Below are 19,390 nucleotides of genomic sequence, written 5' to 3' on the forward strand. Positions count from 1 at the left end.
CTTTGTATCATTCTTCCCCCTGTGACTGTTGTATTGTGTATACCAGCTTTCCAATTCAAAGTAATAAAAGCATCGATCTTCTAACATCTTGACAGTAGAGTTCCTCTAATTCTGCATTAGCACTAAACACAAACAAAAAATTTAGTATAAGCAGCCCCAAGAGATGCTTCAACCAGATTTCTGCATTTCCCTGGGCTAAATCAGCTCCTGAAAACTTAATTTAAGAAACTGACATAGACACTACAGTCAGAATGGTAAATCTACTCCCAGTCAGTTTCTTAAATAAAGTTTTCAATCACTGATTCAGTCTACAGAGATAGAGCTCTGTTCTAGTTACTCCTCTAAAGCTACGCTCATTAAAGATCATTGCTCCTAGTGTTTCATCTTAATCCTGGCTGGAAACTGGAGGGTCTTTGGATACAGAGCTGGATCCTGAAGAGATTTTCTTAAGTTAAATTTTAGCTAGCCAGCACGAATTGCTTGGAAATAAAATATGCACACCTAAGTACAGTGATGATATGATTCAAATGGGTCGAATTCAAAAGACAGAAAATATTTTGAAATAAATTTCCTAAATTTTGGAACACCTTGTTTTTTATTCCTGATTACTTGTGATATTTCATTGGCAAGATAGAGGAGAGCCCTAACTGTAGCTGCATCATTAATTATCTCTACAAAATCTTTGGGGCCAATATTTATCACACTCTAATGCACCTTTTTCCTTCCCCATTACGCTGTAGGAGACATGCCCACATTATATTAAGGTAGAAAGCATGTAAGCTAAAAATCTATTCTTTCTTCCTGGAAGTATGTTTTCCCTGTAAAGCGTACAAGCCAGATTTGAGTAGCTGTGCTTTTACTACTAATATGCTCCCCAGTATATCTTAGTAGGATTTTGAGGAATACTCCATAGATATTCATGCTGCAGGAAAACAGTCTATGCTACAACTTGGGGGAGGGGGAGTTGTTTGGTTGTTTGGCTGTTTTTCTGTTTGTTTCTTGAAGAGCAGCAACACTTCCAAGTCTTCAAGGAAAGACACTTTGAATCACAGAACAGTCAGGGTCAGAAGGCACCTCTGGAGATCATCTAGTCCAGGCCTCTGCCAAAGCAGCTTCACCTGCAGCAGGTTGCACAGGGCCACGTCCAGGTGGTTTTGAATGTCTCCAGAGCAGGAGGTTCCACAGCCTCTCTGGGCAGCCTGTGCCAGGGCTCTGTCACCCTCAGAGAAAAGAAGTTTTTCCTCCTGTTCAGAAGGAACTTCCTGTGCTGCAGTTTGTGCCCAGTGCCCCTTGTCCTGTCGCTGGGCACCACTGAAAAGAGCCGGGCCCCGTCCTCTTGACAACTGCCCTTGAGAAATTTATATGCTTTGATAAGATCCCCTCTGTGTTCTGCAGGCTAAACAGGCCCAGCTCTCCCAGCCTTTCCTCCTAAGAGAGATGTTCCAGTTCCCTCATCATCTCTGTAGCCCTCCACTGGACCCTCTCCAGCAGTTCCCCATCTCTCTTGAACTGTGGAGCCCAGAACTGGACACAGCACTCCAGATGTGGTGTCAGCAGGGCAGAGTAGCTGGGGAGGATCACCTCCCTGGACCTGCTGGCCACAGTCCTCCTGATGCACCCCAGGATCTCACTGGCCTTCTTGGACACGGGAGCATGCTGCTGACTCACGGGCAACTTGCTGTCCACCAGAACTCCCAGGGCCTTCTCCACAGAGCTGCCTTTCAGCAGGTGGACCCTCAGCCTGTACTGGTGCATGGGGTTATTCCTCCACAGGTGCAGAACCCTACACTTGCATTTGTTGAACTTCATGAAGTTCCTCTCTGCCCAACTCTCCAGCCTGGCCAGGTCTCACTGGATGGCAGCCCAGCCTTCTAGGGTGTCAGCTACTCCTCCCAGTTTTGTATCATCAGTTAACTTGCTGAGGTTACACTCAGTCCTTTCATCCAGGTTATAAATGAATAAATTGAACAGGACTGGATCCAGCACTGACCCCTGGGGAACACCGCTGGCTACAGGACTCCAGTGAGACTCCACACCACTGATCAGAACCCCCTGGGCTCTGCCATTCAGCCAGTTCTCAATCCACCTCAATGTCCACTCATCTAACTTGCTTTTCCTGAGATTACCTATGAGGGTGTTATGGGAGACAGGGTCAAAAGCCTTGCTGAGATCAAGGTAGACAACATCCACCACTCTTCCCTTGTTTACCCAGCCAGGCATTCCATCACAGAAGGCTATCAGGTTGGTCAGGCATGATTAGTGAATCCATATTGACTGTTTCTCATAACCTTCTTTTCCTCCAAGTGCATAGAAATGGGTATTACAAAATGATTTAGATTTGAAGGTCACCTTGTGCAACTCCCTTCTCAAAGGAGGGCCCATTAAATGACATTGATCAGGTGCTTTTTTGGTCAAATATTTAATAACTCCAAGGATGGAGTTCTACCTCATCTCTGGGCACCTGTTCTAGTGTTAGGCCATTCTCGTAGTTAAAAAAAAATAAAATTAAAAAATCCTTACATGTGGTCAGAGTTTACTGTGTTCCAGCTTGTCTTTGTTGCTTCTTGTCCTTCTGCTGTGGACCTCTGAGAGGACCCTGGCTCTGCCTTCCCTAGGCCCTCCCATTAGATATTTATGGGCAGTAGTAGCATCCCCACAGGCCTCCTGCTATGCACACTGAACTGGCCCTGCTCCCTCAGCTGCTCCTCAGACACCCAGTGCTCCAGTCGGTAATCAGCTTTGTGGCCTTTGTTAGACTGGCTCCAGGATGTCCATGTCTCTCTTGACTTAGGGAGCCTAGAACTGGACCCAGTCCTCCAGGTGTGCTCTTGCCAGTGCTGAGCAGGCATGAAGGATCACCTTCCTTGGCCTGCTGGTGACACTTAACGCAGCCCAGAAGTCTGTTGGCCACCAGGACCCCTAGGTCTTTTCCAGCAGAGCTGCTCAGTCAGTCAGCGCTCAGTCACAGAGAGGGCTCTATTCTTGTTGAAAAGTGAGCAAACTGCCGAGTCCTGTGTAAGAGCGGAGCCAGAGATCCCCCACATTCAACCTGTCTTGGGGCCAATCAATGTAAATTTGAACTGAAGGGCAATCTTCCTTTTGGTATGACCCTGTGAGATGGAGCAAAGCATCCAGACATAAGGCTTCAGCAAAAGTGGAGCTGACACCTGACATGAACCATCATTGAGCTATCATTAATACATAGCTGATCTAGGAATTAATTTTTAAGGGTGCCCACCAGATACTAGATCCTACTCTTCAATTAATAGGGGTTTCTGTGTTGTCCTTTATAAAATATCTCTTATATATATTTGCACCTTAATACCTGAATTACAAAACAGCGACAAAAACTGTTTAAAAAATGAAATATTTGAATCAGTCTGTACTATATTTCTTTATACTAATTTTAATCTAACTGTTAAAAAGGGAATAAATCTTTTGCAAGACTACACTGGAAAATCCAATACCAAACAGCATTTGGTACATCATTAACTAATATGGTTTGTTTGTTAATTATACCTTCCCACAAAAGACCAGATGACAATATTTGTATCTAACAGGAAAGAGAACTAAATCACAGGAAACACGAGTTGATGTAGAGTTTTAGGAAGAAATAGGGTGATATCCGGAAAATTACTTGTTACCACCTAATAGCGCCATCAGTTCAAAACTGTAAAGCTGCACACTGAATCTGCATAATATTTTTTGTACAGCTTGTGTATATTATGCAGGCTGGTATATATGTGGTACAAACTGGTGCTAAGTGTAAGATTAACAAAATAATGGATCTTTTTATTGAGGTAATTTTGCCATCTTAATTTTGGTGTTCTTGTATTATACGTAAGAATATACATATATTCTTATGTGCAGGTAGTCGTTTATGCTTTTGCAGCATTGCACGCCACATAGTCAACATGTAAAAGAGCAATAGGCTATTCATCTATGGATTAGTACTTTAACTGATTTAAATTGCTACAGTTTCTTTTGCAGTACATGAGGTACTTTCTTCATACTAGCTAAAAAATCTAGCATGGCATCATAATATTATTCCTTAGGGTCTGCTTTTTAAAACTTAATAAAAGCCATACATTCACCCAAAGTTATGCACTAAATCTTTTTAAATGGCTTTGAATTGTTCTTAGGAGGCTGCAGTTTGCTAAAGGAGTGGGCATTGCCACATCTTTGCAATAGCTCACAAGAGGAAAGGACACTCGCTTGAAATGTTTGCTAGCATCAGCTTGTTTGATATTTAGTTTGTTTATTAATGTAGGTGACAAAGTTTCTTTTTAGTTTGTTTACATGGGACTTGTCAGAATAGAATTTGTGAATAGTTTATTTTTCATTTCTGAATCAAGTATTTGCACCCATATCACCTACACTGGATATAGTGGACTGATAACATTTTCCAGTTTGCAAATGCAGCCTCAGCACCCTAATAAGTCAAGTTTGGAAAGTTTAATATTTTCTCCTGAAAATGTTGAAACACGTTTTTTGCAGTGTTATTCACATTCTTGATGTTTTCATTTTGCAGGCTAAAACTAGCTAAAACTGGAATTCCTGAGTAGTCTCATTAATCAAAATTATTTCTGAGGCACAATGTAGAGGGGGAAAAAAAAAAAAAAGAAAGAAAGGAATTATCAGTTCTAGAACAGGAGAAACTGTGCACTTTGTTTCTTAGAAAGAATTCAAATAATTCTCAATGCAGGAAGCAGACGATATACAAAACATTTGTAATTCACTCTGTGCTCAATATAAGTTAGATCTTATTATTTCTGTACTTAGATGACAGTAGTGGATAATTGAATTTGTTTTAATAAAACTAATCTGTGGACCAAGCTGAGTGTCATACTATCACACCACAAAAAAAGAGAGCAATTTCACCTACAGTTAAATTAATTCCTGCATGTAAAGTGAAAAGATTTGATTTATCAAATCTGAATATAGCCTTAGGTATTCTAATAACCATCATCACCTGCAAGGACACAAATGAACTCTTTATGAACTAAAGTTTATCAGAGTCATATAACATGTTCCCATGACAAATGTCTTTTTCATGTAAAAAATAAATACAACCTTTCAGACAGGAACTAAAGCTGTTTTCCAAAGTCTGTGGTGTAAGTATAGCTGAGGCAAAAGGATCTTTTTTCACACATGAGCACTGAAACCTGTGACACTGGTTTTCCTATGTTAACCAGTGGAGACGGAGCTGCGTAATCCCTTTAGAATTGCTAAAAGTCACTCCTAGGTGTAAAATGTGCCAAACCAATGGTCAAAAATGTCCTTGCTATAAATATATATTTATTTTATATTTATATTATAACACTATAAACAGTGTTACTATGGACTGCTACACACACATTTTGTGCATGTCATGCTGGGTGTGTATTGGTGTGGCTTCACTGATTTGACTTTTGTTTTACTGGCCCTAATTTGCAAGCTAGGTGAATGCTGTACAGCTTCAGATCTGAATCTAATTCTGCAGATGATGACATCTATCAGCCTGGTCAATAGTGGAAGAAGTTATAGTGAAAGAGCCTGAAGTAGTCGATGAAGGATAATTATTCCACACCATTTCTTGAACAGGGGGAATAAGGCCCTATAGAGGTGGCCCATGCTTCCACTTCTGTCTCTGTGCTTCCTTGCCATCAGTCTGTGGCTGGCTTCCTGCTCAACATCTTATCTAGTTTCCCTGAGTAGCTTTTCAGAGTCCTTTAGGAATACTTAGCACTCTCTTTCAACTGTGTCCTTTCTATTGACTGCAGAGGAATACAAACCATTTTAATCTGGATATTTTATTTCATACGGAGAATGCAAGTGGGTTGTCAGGACTAGCTATGCATTTTAAATTGATGCTTTAATTCATTGCAACCTCCCCACAGAAGTAAAACCTTTTGAAAATATTCACCTGGGCTAGATTTGAATCAAACTGAGTAAGATGACTCCATGTGTTTTGTAATAATTTCCCGACTCATCCAGGCTTCTTTTTAATTATTCTGAAATCTTTATGTGTATAAAATCACTGGTTGCTGGAAGTGCTTAGACTATAGAGCACTATGTACAACATATATTTATCTTCAGCCTGATATTTCATGAAACCCTTCTGCATGAAAATGATCTCATGTTTCTTAACACCACTTTAGTCCTAACAACAGTTTCTGTGTTCTGAGAACTTTGTTGAAGTGTACTTACTGTTTCCTGTACATGCTGCAGGTGGCAGATTTTTCTAGATTTAGCAGCAGAGGCTGATTCAAACAGTTTCTTCACTGTAGGCATGAGTTCCACCTTAGGGTCATGAATGCATTGAGTTGTGTAAAGAAAAAAAAAAGTTAGACAAGATAATTATTTACATTTTAAATGAGAATAAAAAGTCATAGGAAACAAAACAAAGGTTTGTCACTGTACACATGCATTTTGTTTTACAGCACCTAAAACTATGTAATAACCAAGGGACACTGAACAAATGACATCAGCTGGAATTTCCTTCTGTATATACTCTATAAAGCAGCTGATGTGTAAGTTCTACACCACAGACTTCTGCATCCTTCCTTACTAAATGTTGGACCATGCTAAAATTTTGCCTTGCACAGAAATGATCAAGCAAAATCTTGAGGTGTTTCGGCAACTCAGTAAACCATTTATCCTAGAAAAGGATTTTAAGGATATACATTTCATGCTGTTATTTTACTCAAGGCCTAGACCTTTCCTGTTTACAGCCTGCAGAACTGTGTTCCCAGCTCACAGGAAGGTCTGCATATTTGGATATTATCCAAATATAAGATGTCCTTGTGCTTATAAGGGTTTTATTTAGAATTAAGAGGTTATTTATATTTGTGTCTTTGAATTCTAAGCACTATTGATCTGTGTATTTGCCTGGGTAAACCAAGAGACACGCCTCCTTTACCATTTAAAAAGGAGGGGACGGGACGGGATGGGACAGTCCTGAGAAGCTAAAGAACTTAAATTTCTTTAAAAGCATTATGCCATACTCATAACAATGCAGTGCTGATGCATTGTGGAAACAGTGAAATCATGTGTTTTCAGCTCAAAATGAATAACCAGGGTTTGGGAACCATTCATAACATTCACATCACTTCAGAAAGAGATCCAGAACCACATTGAGTTTAGTATAATCATAAAATCCTTTGCTAGTTTTGTTTCATGGAACACCACTTTGATGTGGGAAAAGAGAGCATGTTCCACCACCTTGTTTCCAGCTCTGGACCCCTGCCAGGCTGCTCAGTTCACCCTGAAGCAGAAGCTGGACTCTCTAATAAGATATCTGTGGGATCATCATCTTTTGGTACACCAGTAAATACCTAAATTGCATCTTTGTACCTTCAGGTTTAATCTAAACTTTAGAATAGGATTCTCTTTTGGAATGAAAGAAGTTAGTTTTTGTCGGATGTAATAAGTTCCGGTAATAACCCCATGCCCACCAGTAAGGATAAAGCTACATAACATCACCTGAGGCTGGAAAACTGCTCACTGTAAACCCACATTAACAGTCTGGAGACAAGCTGGTTTTCCCAGAGAATAGCAATTTGGCAAACCACTAATTTTTCAAAACATTTAACTTAATTTCCTTCAATAAATTTTCTCACTTCCAGAATGATATCCCTGATTACTCCACAGTGAGTAATATGTAAGATTCCACAGTTAGATACTACTCTGGGATGTGAGTGCCTCTGGTCAGTTGCCTATTTCAATGTATTTTATCATTGCACAAGCTGAAGTCCTCCAGAAATCATTTCCCAAGAAATTAAAAAAATCTAGTGCTCAGGATGTTTATCAAATATGTACATGAGCTAAATTAAAATTTCTGTATGATAGCACAGGGACTGCAATCTTTCAGTCCCTGTGATAAGTAACATTCATCTACTAGAATTGGCTTAATTCTCTTGTTCTGCACAAAAGAAAATTCAACGGATCTTAACCCAGAACATTCTTAGTCTAAATACATAGTGTTTAAATATGAAAAATATTCTGGGAAATCATTTTAACCTTGCAATACAAACTGAAAGTTTCTACTTCCTTTTGATATTTTTAATTTAAGAACTATATAGATAGAAACTTTTTTAACAAAATTGTTAATAAAAAATGTTGATGTCACTGAACTGATTAAATTAATATTCTGGAGTTTAGCAGTTTGTTTTTTTTTTTAATGAGTTGAAACAGAGCAGATTAAAATTATTAGGTTTGCCAGTCTACATATTAAAATACTAGAAAAATATGAGGATCTTAATTAAGATAACATTGCAGCTCTATTTCGTAAGATTATTGATAGGTATCTTATAACAGAATAGTAAGTGACAATGTCAATCCCTGTATGCTTTTTGAGGTCTATTTTACAGTATTTCATTAATATAAGACTCCAGTTTCATTTTGGAGAAGAAAATCAGAACACCTGAGTCATCTCTTTCTTTCATGCTGGTATCTCTATAACTAATTCATCAACGTCTTTGGAAGTGCATTGGAAATCACTTAAGATACATTTGGAACATTTTTAACAGACAACTGAGAAAAGCTAACAGTAAGGCAATTTTTGCTGGTTTTCATGGAGAAACTTCAGAAGTAAATCTCTTGGGTGGATTCGGACTGGTTAAATCATATTTAATTAATGACACATATGTAAATCAAATTCCATATTAAATTTGAAATTATAATGGTGCAAAATCGTTTTGTAAGATGAAATTAAAGAACAGGATTCTAGGTTACTGAAAAAAATTCATATGAAAGGGAAAGCATCACACATACAAAAAGTGGACAAGGTAAAAATCAGGTCAGATACAACAAGATAAAAAAGATCAGAAACCTTAAATATCCATGATCTCTACACAATTATACAGCAATTATTTCCTGTATATCAACTGTGGATTAAAAAAAAATGAAAACAAAAAGGAAAAATGAAAAGAAACACATCTGCCAAGCTCTATTTTGGCCCATCAGTGAGGGCAGTTTTTTCTTTAGACAGGAAAAAGTCTGCTTGCATGAGAAAATGGTACTGCCTGAAGGGAGATAGTTTTAGTGGGAAAGTGAGATAACAGAAGAAAAAAAATGACTGTAGAGGCCTCTGTGCATCTGAGGCATCCAGAACTACAAATGCTTTCAGACCCTGTTCTTTTATCACTGAAACCTTGTGTGATCATTCAGTCTCCAAGCAACTTGTTCTTGCTAGTTTGAGTTTGAAAAATGAAACAAGTGGTTACATGGTTGTATTTGACAAAACCTGTACAGAAGCTTGGCAGGGTTGCACAGATTTCAGCAATTCCTAATTAGAAAAATGGGAGAAACTTATTTCCCATGACACAGCAAGCCTCAACCATTGAAGTCAGTACAATTTAATTTCCCTGAGTCTGCGAGATCTCCGGGACTTTCAAGGAGAATCAGCCTGAATGACTACTGCCTCTTTTTTCTTTTGGCACTGTGTTTGGAATCAGCTTCTCTAAGCCGCACCAGACAGAAATAGTTGAAACAGTAATATATTGCTATTACTACACAGAGATGGTATACTTACTAATACGTACTAATAGCAATACAATAAACACAGAGCTATATTCGTTATGAGCACTGCTGTACTGTTGCTTCTTAATGCAGAGGAGGTTGTATTTCTTTCTGGAAGCTCTTTCAAAGCTTTCTGCTGCCATGTTCTGTCATCAGCTGTCCTCAGCCAGGAAAAGTTATGTACTGTGCAGATAACCCTAGCAAAAGTTGTTATCTAGCATATTAAGCACAGCCACAAAACCATCAGAGCTCAGCGGTTTTTACAAACTAAGCTGAAATGAAATTACAGATTTAGTCTGCAGATGTCTCAGGTTCTAATCTCTGAAATCTGGGTCTCTGAGACCTCCAAACTGTATCCTTTGTCTAATCCAGCAGTACTTCTGACCATTACAAATATCAGTGCATTTTAAGAATGTCAGCAAAGAGGTCCTACTAAATATTTTCTTGGGTTTTTTCCTCCTTGATGAATATCAACATCTACTCTAATGCACCAATTTTCATTAACAGGCTTTACAAAATACCAGCAGGATTTCCAAAAACAGCACAGTGATCATCAATAAAGCTCATACAGATGTATTTCTGTGTCCATGAAGGAAGCAGCTGTTTGTTGAATTTAGGATAATAAAATCTTCCTTGACATACAGACTGTGAACCACACCATATCGGCATGCCCAATGTGTATCAACAATTCTTGTTAAGTTTCATAGATTCAAGGCTTATCAGACTATTTCTCTGCATTTCCCTGAACAATGTTTGAGCCACAGATGTTGGAAAGAAAACAGACGGCAAATACACTGGAGAGTACAACAAATCCCCAGCTTCCAGTGTAGACTTTGTCTGTGTCCACTAAAACTGTATTCAAACAGTGAACAAAGTAAATAGCAGAGTCTGTCCAAAAATAGCTCTAAATGTTTTCAGTATAAAAGATGTTAATGATGGATACATCATCCCCTCCTCAGCTTACACAGTTCTACAAGGAGATCCAAGTCCTCAACAGTTTTCTCACTTAAAACTAAAACTTTTTCGCAAGCTGGGTGACCTTCACTATTGAGCAACAGGAGCTGCTCTGCTGATATGATTGCATATGGGGGGACATGGTTTGAAGGTTATGAACAAGTTCAAAGCCCATAACAATTTATACCTGAGAAGATTTTACTGTGCTGCAGCTGACTTTGAAGTGAATAGGCTCCTTCTGTATTTCTTCCTACTCCATTTATTTTGGGGATATGAATTTACAGGGTCTAACGTACATGTTGGCTGGTCAAAATCTGGTTTCATTATCATTCTCATGCCAGCTAAGTTTGACCCTGAGCCACGGATGATGTCTAATCTTACCAGAATCAGATTTCACGTCTGTTTATTGTTTTGCTTTCTGAGGTTGACCTTGTTTGTTAATTGGTTCAATCTGTAACAGCTATGCTTCTTGAAAGCCTTCTTAACCACTTTATTCCAAGTTCTTTAAGATTTGAAGTTGAGGCTTTCAGTAAGATTTGTTTGGTCTAACTGCTATAAAGAATTAAGGAATATAACACTTCTGTGACAAGTATCAGGTCTATTTTATGAGCAGAGGAAACAACACAGCATTTTACTGATTACTTAGAGATAGAAATAGAATATAGATCTGATAAAGGTCTGCAATTTTTTCCTGTTAAGCACTAAAAGACTATTCTTGAACAAAACAAGATTATTTAGTCCTAATCATAGCATTAAAATTAACTGCAAAAAGTTGATTTGGGAGCAAGGGAGTTGCCTAAATATAACAAATTATTTCAGAAAATTATCTGGGAATAAATTCAGCAATGGAAGAAAGCTGGACTTTGTGATGTTTTATTTACATATGCAATTAATAATATTTTAATGTGTGAATAATTTCCTGTGTAACTTGGAAATCTACTTGTGCTTTTCATGTGTAAAGTTTTTGATTACTGCACCCTTTTTAGGTAAACATAACTGTCTCTAGAGCAATGATGTTCTAGCCACACAGGCCAGTTTTGACTTCTCTGTCTAGCTCCTCTTCATCCATTTTAACTTAATCTGGCAGATGCATAACAAATACTCAGTTCCTGCAAGCCAGTTTATCCCTTTCTTTTTCAAGAAATACCTTCTTCTTCCCTTGTCTGCACTTTGTAAAATATTTTTAGTCCATCACAATTCTTCTGAAGGTATTGCAAATGACAAAATAGAGCCAGACAATGAGTCCTATTCATTCATGCTGCATCTCTGATAAGATACTAGAGGTTAAGAATTTTCCATGGTAACGAGAATGGCTTAAAGGTCTTCTGACAATAACATGATGGATTCCAATCTTAGTCATTCAGGAATAAATCTAAAAGTAATGTTACTCCAAAGATACCCATTCTTCAACTTCTTACACCAGGTGAGAAGGCCAATGTGCTACTAAGGGGTGGTAACAGCCCTGACTCCAGAAAGAAAAATAGTCTTCTGGTTTAGATGTAAGGGAAAAGTGGCCATTTCCAAAAAACATCTCTCAGACACTTTCCGGTGCCTGCAGCTTTGGTAGGGAGGGGTCCAGAGAAAGGAGAGATTTGTTTGGGGTGAAGATTTATAGCCATAGGTAAGTACATCCATTTGGGGGAAATTTGCATAGTTTATACAAATGTTCACTGCTGCTTTGATCACCTTTAAATGCTTCAAGTTAGTTGCACAACTAAATTCATGTGAAACATCACATGTTTTCTCCTATTGCTTGTTATTAGCCAGATTGGGCTATTATGAGAATGCGGGGTAATTATTCATCACAAAAATATCTATGGTCCTTCCTGCCATCTGATAGCTGGGTGTGCTTATGGAGGATAGTAACTGATTTTTTTTACCTGAACAAAGTTTCTGCACTTTTAGACAAGAACTGCAACTTTACTTAAGGAAAAAACATTCAGCTACACTACAGTGTCCAGTGTAATCACAGATCGATTGACATGTCATTCATGACATCATCCAAAACCTTCCTGGGTGGTTACCTTTGCATGAGTTAGTGCAAAAAAGGGAAAATAAGTGGACTGAAAAATGACTAGTTTTAAAGGAAGGGAAATGTGAACACAACATATAGTCTACAGAATGGCATTCTATTCCTTTTGGCATGGTAAACCTAATTAAATAGTTGTATTTTAAAATCCTTATGAGAATCTTAATTATTAATGTAATCAACAGGCTGAAGAAAATGTAGGTTAGGTGTGGGGAGAGTCTGGCTTTGCAGATTACTTAAAAGCAATTTTTTTTTGCATGACTGAACACATGTGCGCACAGACTAGTCACACTTTGCAATGAGGTTATACTTCTACATTATTTATAAAGGGTTGGTAAACACTGTAGACTATTACAGAACCCACAAAGTCCATAGTGTTGTTATGACTATGTATAACACCCTCAAGTAATGTGCAACCAAGTATAATTTATGACAGTCATATCCATAGTATTGTTTATGATTTATATTAATCATTTATTAATCCTTTATGAACTATTTATGAATTCAATCTTAATGTAAAGCATGGCTGACTAGTTACCCCATTGCAGTAGCTGCATAGGAGTTAAATGTTGCAGGCCTCTGCCCCTTCTTTTTAACAAGGCAACACTTACTAGCCGTTTCCTTACTAGGACTCCTAGGAAGTTAGAAATATGACAGAGGCATTACAAAGAGGTTTTGCTTGTAAGCAAACAGAATCCTTTTTTGACATCTTCAATAGTTCAGTAGAGCTACCACAGGTGTGCTTCACAGGGCACATGAGACAAAACCCCTTGCAGATCACCCACACATATTAAAGTCTATGAAGTACTGGTTCCTGAGGACTCTTGTATAGTTTGATACCTCAGACAGCCAAAGTATGGGCTGTATTTCTAGGGACTGAGCAGAGGAGGGTTGCTATGTTCATCAGTGCTTATGGTTTCCGCAGGAAAATGCGCACTGTAACAGAAATTACTGCTATAGTCTAGGCTACCATAATGTCTAGGGACAGATCCTGGCTTGCAGGATTATTCTTCTGCTCCAAAGCAGTTCTGCCTGCCAAGGTACAGCTACTTGTGCTTGCTGCTGGCAAGCTCCTCTACCTTTCATGTGACAATGCAGTTTTACCACTGCTCTTTGCTTCTTTATGCATCCTGTGAAATCTCATTTGATACTGGAGTACCCTCCCAGCACATTAATACTTCACTTGTGTTTTTGCAGGAAACAGATCTCATTCTGACCTTTAATATCTCAATGCATCGTTCTTGGTGGATGGAGAATGGGCCAGGCTGCACCGTGACCTCAGTAACACCAGCACCAGACTGGGCACCAGAGGATCATCGCTATATCACTGTCTCGGGGTGTTTTCTTGAATATCAGTACATAGAAGTGGCTCACAGTTCTCTTCAGATCTTCCTTGCAGTAAGTCTTTGCAGATAGCTTCACTTTTACCGTCTTTTCTAGATTTCCTCTAGCAGAACATCCAGAATAGCAGACTGTTGTGGCATTCATTCACAGACCCTGGCTCTGTTAGTTTTGTTATGAAACTGTTGTCATGCAGCTAGTTCAAGACACCTGTATACAAAAAGCTCCACTATACATGTTTATTGCTGTAAGAACTGCTGACATGGCAGAGTCTGTTTTCCTAATCTCCATTTTGAACCACTGACCAACTGACCATGCCACAAATCATTTACAGCTAGGTACATCCAAATTGCACTATAGGATAAAAGTTGTGACATAATAACAAATTACAGCTATATTTGTGAAAACCAGATTGAATATGAAAGAAAAGCCAAAATGAAGGAGTATTTTTCAACAGTAAAAATAGGTTCACTGATCGGTTCACAGGACTCAAAAGTGATCAGTCTGTCTTTAACCATATTAATCAATGTGCACTGGAGGAGAATGGGGGAGGCTCTTCCCAAAAAATCAAAATGTTGAATGAAAATCAAAAACAGAAACCTTAAATCTTTGTAGGAGGATAAGAATCCACTGATACACTGCAGAAAGTTTGTAAGGAATGAAAACAATTTGTTTTGGGGAGAAATGGTAGGTTTTTCAATTGTATTTACCTGTACTAATCATTTTGCCTTGTGTTGTCTCTGACCTAGGTGAAAAGATGACATAAACACTGACTTAATTACACTCAATGACAATCTGCACTTTTATATTTATTCTGGTGATACGTACATGTTTATACCCAGATGGAGATATACATGACTGCAAATAAAACTGTTTCTATACACATAAATTTGGACTAGTATCTACGTGCATGGCTTCCTCCATATAAATCTTTTGTTCAAAAGATTCCAATATGTTGTCCCAAGACTGATCATACTGGTAAATGAGAGGAAATTTAGTTAACTAGATCAAGAAGTAAATGTAAGGTGATTGGACAGTCCATAATATGCTATATGGTCCTCAGTTACCCAAAACTGAGCAGCTTTTCTACCTGTCTATTCCTCAGCCTAGCTGTAAATGGCCAAGTGTAGAGGAATAAATCTGGGTTACTTAGCATTGATAATATACAACTGTGGGTTGGCTTCAGGGGCAGTGGGTTGGCTGATGTAGATAAGGTGCAGGTGTAGCTCGTTCCTGCTAAGTGGTTAAATAGCCCTGAGGATTGTGGGAGAGGGGTAGAGAAGGAGCAGTGTGGTTTGGCCTCTGGAGGAAGGAGATACCGCACAGACAGTAGAATCTAGCCAAGGGAAAAGCCTTGTTGCAGCCTACTAGTTTGATTGTGCTGCAACACACCACCACCCTCTTTCCTGCCCTATAGATGCTGCCTGTGCTGTAGGATACAGTCTTCTATAATTCCTTTACAGCCAAGGACTAGGTGAGTTCAAGACAATAAATCTCTGTGTCAAGACACCTCTGGGAGCTCTGCATGGAAGAGATTGGTGACTGATTCACCTGGAAACCCAGTTGCCTCCCTTCAGTGGAGCTAACCCAGGTGTCCTCCATGCTCCTCAACTTGCTGCACTGCAGCAGAGCAAAGGGACCTTAACAAAGTAGGTAGTAAGGCAGGCACTAGACAGGTCTGGAATACAAAAACAACCCTTTCTCCAGATAGTTCACACCTGCAATTTTGACTAGCTACAGCTGATGCAAAAGAGACAAAGTGATCAGTACAATAAAATTAGTGTGAATAATTAAATAAGATAAAAATAAATATACAAATCTATTTAGAAACAATTGTTATCACTCAAACAATTGTTATTAACTCATAAAATCGTAGATTCATTTAGGTTTGAAAAGACCTCTAAGATCATCAAGTCCAACTGTTAACCTAACACTGCTAAGTCCACCATGAAACCACATCCCTAAGAGCCCCATCTACACATATTTTAAATACCTCCAGGGATGGTGACTCCACCACTTAACTGGGCAGCCTGCTCAGTGTTTGATAACCCTCTCAGTGAAGAATTTTTTCCTAATACCCAACACAAACCTCCCCTGGCACAGCTTGGGGATGTTTCCTCTTGCCCAGTCACTTCTCATCTGGGAGAAGAGAACAACACCCACCTGTCTACAGCCTCCTTTCAGGCAGCTGTAGAGAGCGGTAAGGTCTCCCCTGAGCCTCCTCCTCTCCAGGCTAAACAAACCCAGTTCCCTCAGCTGCTCCTCATAACACTTGTGCTCCAAACCCTTCCCCAGCTTCGTTGCCCTTCTCCAGACATGCTCCAGCACCTCTGCAACCGTCTTGCAGTGAGGGGCCCAAGACTGAACACAATATCTGAGGAGCAGCCTCATCAGTGCCAAGGACAGGGTGACAATCAATGCCATAGTCTTGCTGGCCACACTGTTTTGGATACAAGCCAGGATGCTGTTGGCCTTCTTGGCCACCTGTGCACACTGCTGGCTCATATTCAGCCAGTCGTCAACTAGCACCCCAGGTCCTTTTCTTCTGGGCAGCGTTCCAGCCACTCTTTCTCAAGCCTGTACTGCTGCGTGTGGTTGTTGTGACCCAAGTGCAGGACCCGGCACTGAGCCTTGTTGAACCTAACACAATTGGCCTCAGCCCTTTGATCCAGCCTGTCCAGATCCCTCTGCAGACTTTTCTGTCCTCAAGCCCTTCAAATGAGATATCCAGGTTATTTTTCTGCCTTAGTCTTTTGTATGTAATGAATGATGAACAAGAAACTCAAGGAATATATAGTTCAATACTAATTCTGTTCCTGATGCAACAAGGGGTTTTGTGTGTCTGTGCCTAAACAGATCTGTGTTTCTAACTTTCTTTACAAGCCAGGGGAATGGTTCAGGATAACAAACTGTTGGTAATCCACTAGCTGTAGGCAACTATGGCTGATTTTATATTTCCACTCATGTTACTGTAAATATGATTATCATAGGTAAAGAGCTACACAGTGTAAGTATGGGTCAGTTTTCCAGACCTGCTACTTGCAACTTTACCATTTACATCATTTTCACATTTTCAGTTGTGTGTATGGGGTTCTTTTTCTAATAGAAATACTAGCATAAATTCACTGTCTTATTAAATGTGGTGAGAAACAGAGGAATTACTTGGTACTGCTCAGTGACATATAACAGAAGAGTAGACATTGCTTGGTTTTCAGCAAACTAGCTTTCAACAAACCTGAGCTTTAGATCACTTTTGTCTCCAGCTAGTAGAAAGAAACCTTTCCTTTCAGTTTTCTTTTATGGGCACTTAAATGGATCTTGCACTTTAACTGTAAAACTATAAATTGTAATCTACAAATCGGTTACTTGCTTTCTATCTGTATTTCTGTACATTCGTGACAATGGTCAAGCTAATGTTGATCTTGGCTTTTTTATGGACTGGTGGTACTGCATCATGTTTTTAAGGCTGTTTTCTACTGCCTACAGATAAAATGTTACAAAGGAATTTAGCATCATTGAGGACCACTTATATCAGTCTTTGAAAACATTACACTGAGTGTATTTTGTACAGCTTGCCAGTAAGCTCACAAGGAATCCAACTACAGAAGGTTAGGCTTCACATCGATGTGATATTTGCTGTGGATTACTTAGTGGAAAGAATATGACAGCTAAGATAAAAGCTATAAAGCCCCCATAGTTCATACTTTCTAAAAAGCAAGTCTCAGGGTGGGCTATGGAATATTGCAGTGATTGCAGACAGATGCTCTGCTGAGGAGGTGCAGAATACTCATAGTCTCCAAGAGGCCTTCTCTCTCCCAAGGAACATGTCCTAGAAGCAAACGGCATCAGATTGTGAACCATACAAATGCCACTGCTAATTTTGTGCAGGTCAACACAGATTTTATTTTTTTAAGAGTGAAATGTTGAGGAATTTTCATTTCTCCTGCTGCTTAAACAAAGTATTAGTTACAGCACTGGAATGTTAAAAGACCCCAAAGGTCAGGAGAGTCCCCATTGTAATCCCATTTAACAGCGTGGTATTGTTCATTGTGTGACACTGACCTTGGAGACTAAATGTGATGATGCACAGATATTTTGCCAGCTTTCCCAAGGAGTGGATTTTGCTCAGGATAAACAAACAACTGGACAAAATTGCTAGTTTAGCTTACCCTGAAGAAGTAACAGAAAATTTAGTTTGGTGGCCTCTATACTTAGACCAGCTAAATGGTCATGATTTAGAAAATCTTCAGAATGGGGAAAAATTGAGAACTGATGTGTGTAAGAAAATGCTCTTATAAAACAAAGATTGTCCCAATTTGGGTATTTAGCATTTATGTCTGCAAAGAAGGGCTGGAATAGTCCACAGTGATAATAGGGGCTGCAAAGCAGCCACAACTATTCTGTTGTCCTGCGACACAGAGCGTTTAGTGCATTGGGTGATGCTGGTGGAAGTTGACAGACACTGTTAAAAAGAGGGGTTCAGAGTGAAGAAGGGAGAATGCAATGAAGGAGAATCTATTTCACTGAATGCAGCTTTGCAGCCTGCAGTGCTGCAAAATAAACATTTTTTAGGGCACCACCTGCAGCACACAGCTGTATGGAACTGAACAGAACTACTAAGGGTGTGCTTTGTTCTGCTTTGTGTGAAACCCTGCAGTCTGGGAAAATATGTGGGGAAGGTATTTCTATGAAGCAGCTCTCTCCTTTCCTGCCATCCCCAATACCTGGTGAATATCATAGCTGAATCTGTAGAGGTGAGATCTTAGCTTCATTGCACTTTGACAGCAACAGTAATTTATTTAATGCTGTGCTTATACCTGGAGAAAAAAATGCATCATTTCAGCCACATCCAATTAATTTGTTTTGTTGCAGAAAGCTAACCCTCAGTGCAGCCTGTGCTCACATGCTGGGCAAAACTCTCCACTCAACGCTTCTCTTCCAGGGAAGTCCCATTTACAGAGCTATGACATCTTGAGCACCTGGACCATCCAATGTGCTCTGCAAGGACCACAACTCTGCATGTCCTTGGTGCCTACATATTACCAAAGTGAACGGGTCTAGTGATGACATGACTTGGATACCCATACACTTCATACATTAAAGTGTCCTTATGTACTTAATGGTTATTGATTCTTGCTGCTTACATCAGAGATGTTATTTCATTTTCAGGATTACTGGGTTATCAAGGATAGATATACTTAAACCACTGATCTCTGGAGAGAATTGTTCCAGGTAAAGAATGAGGTCAGTGATTGTAATGGAGATTTGATTTGCTAGTGGTTTGTGAAATTTGAGTTGCATTCTGTATAATATTTACAGAGTAAAGGCTGAAGAAAATTTCCCACCTACCCCTAAACGATAGCAGGTATAGCTTCCACTTCACCATGGAAGGGCAATGCCTGGGAGGGACACAGTGCAGGGTATGCACCCCTGCCAACCTTGGCATGAAATGTCAGTGCTTAAGGCAGTCATTATCTCTGTGTATAAATAGTATATGCACCCCAGCTTTTTGGTCACACAGCTAAAGAAGACTCACAAGCTTACAGTTTCACAGGCATCCGCACC

General features: G+C 39.4%; 1 protein-coding gene across 1 annotated transcript in view; it reads left to right on the plus strand.

The window, feature by feature from the left end:
* The window catches only part of NKAIN2 (sodium/potassium transporting ATPase interacting 2), a 573,334-nt gene that overhangs the window by 470,282 nt on the left and 83,662 nt on the right, over positions 1 to 19,390 (plus strand). The window contains exon 4 of the mRNA XM_037393060.1: positions 13,682 to 13,882. Within this exon, the coding sequence (XP_037248957.1) occupies positions 13,682 to 13,882 (201 nt within the window). The remainder of the gene's footprint in view (positions 1 to 13,681; positions 13,883 to 19,390) is intronic.

This window comes from Falco rusticolus, chromosome 6, assembly GCF_015220075.1.
Source record: "Falco rusticolus isolate bFalRus1 chromosome 6, bFalRus1.pri, whole genome shotgun sequence".
NCBI lineage: Eukaryota > Metazoa > Chordata > Aves > Falconiformes > Falconidae > Falco > Falco rusticolus.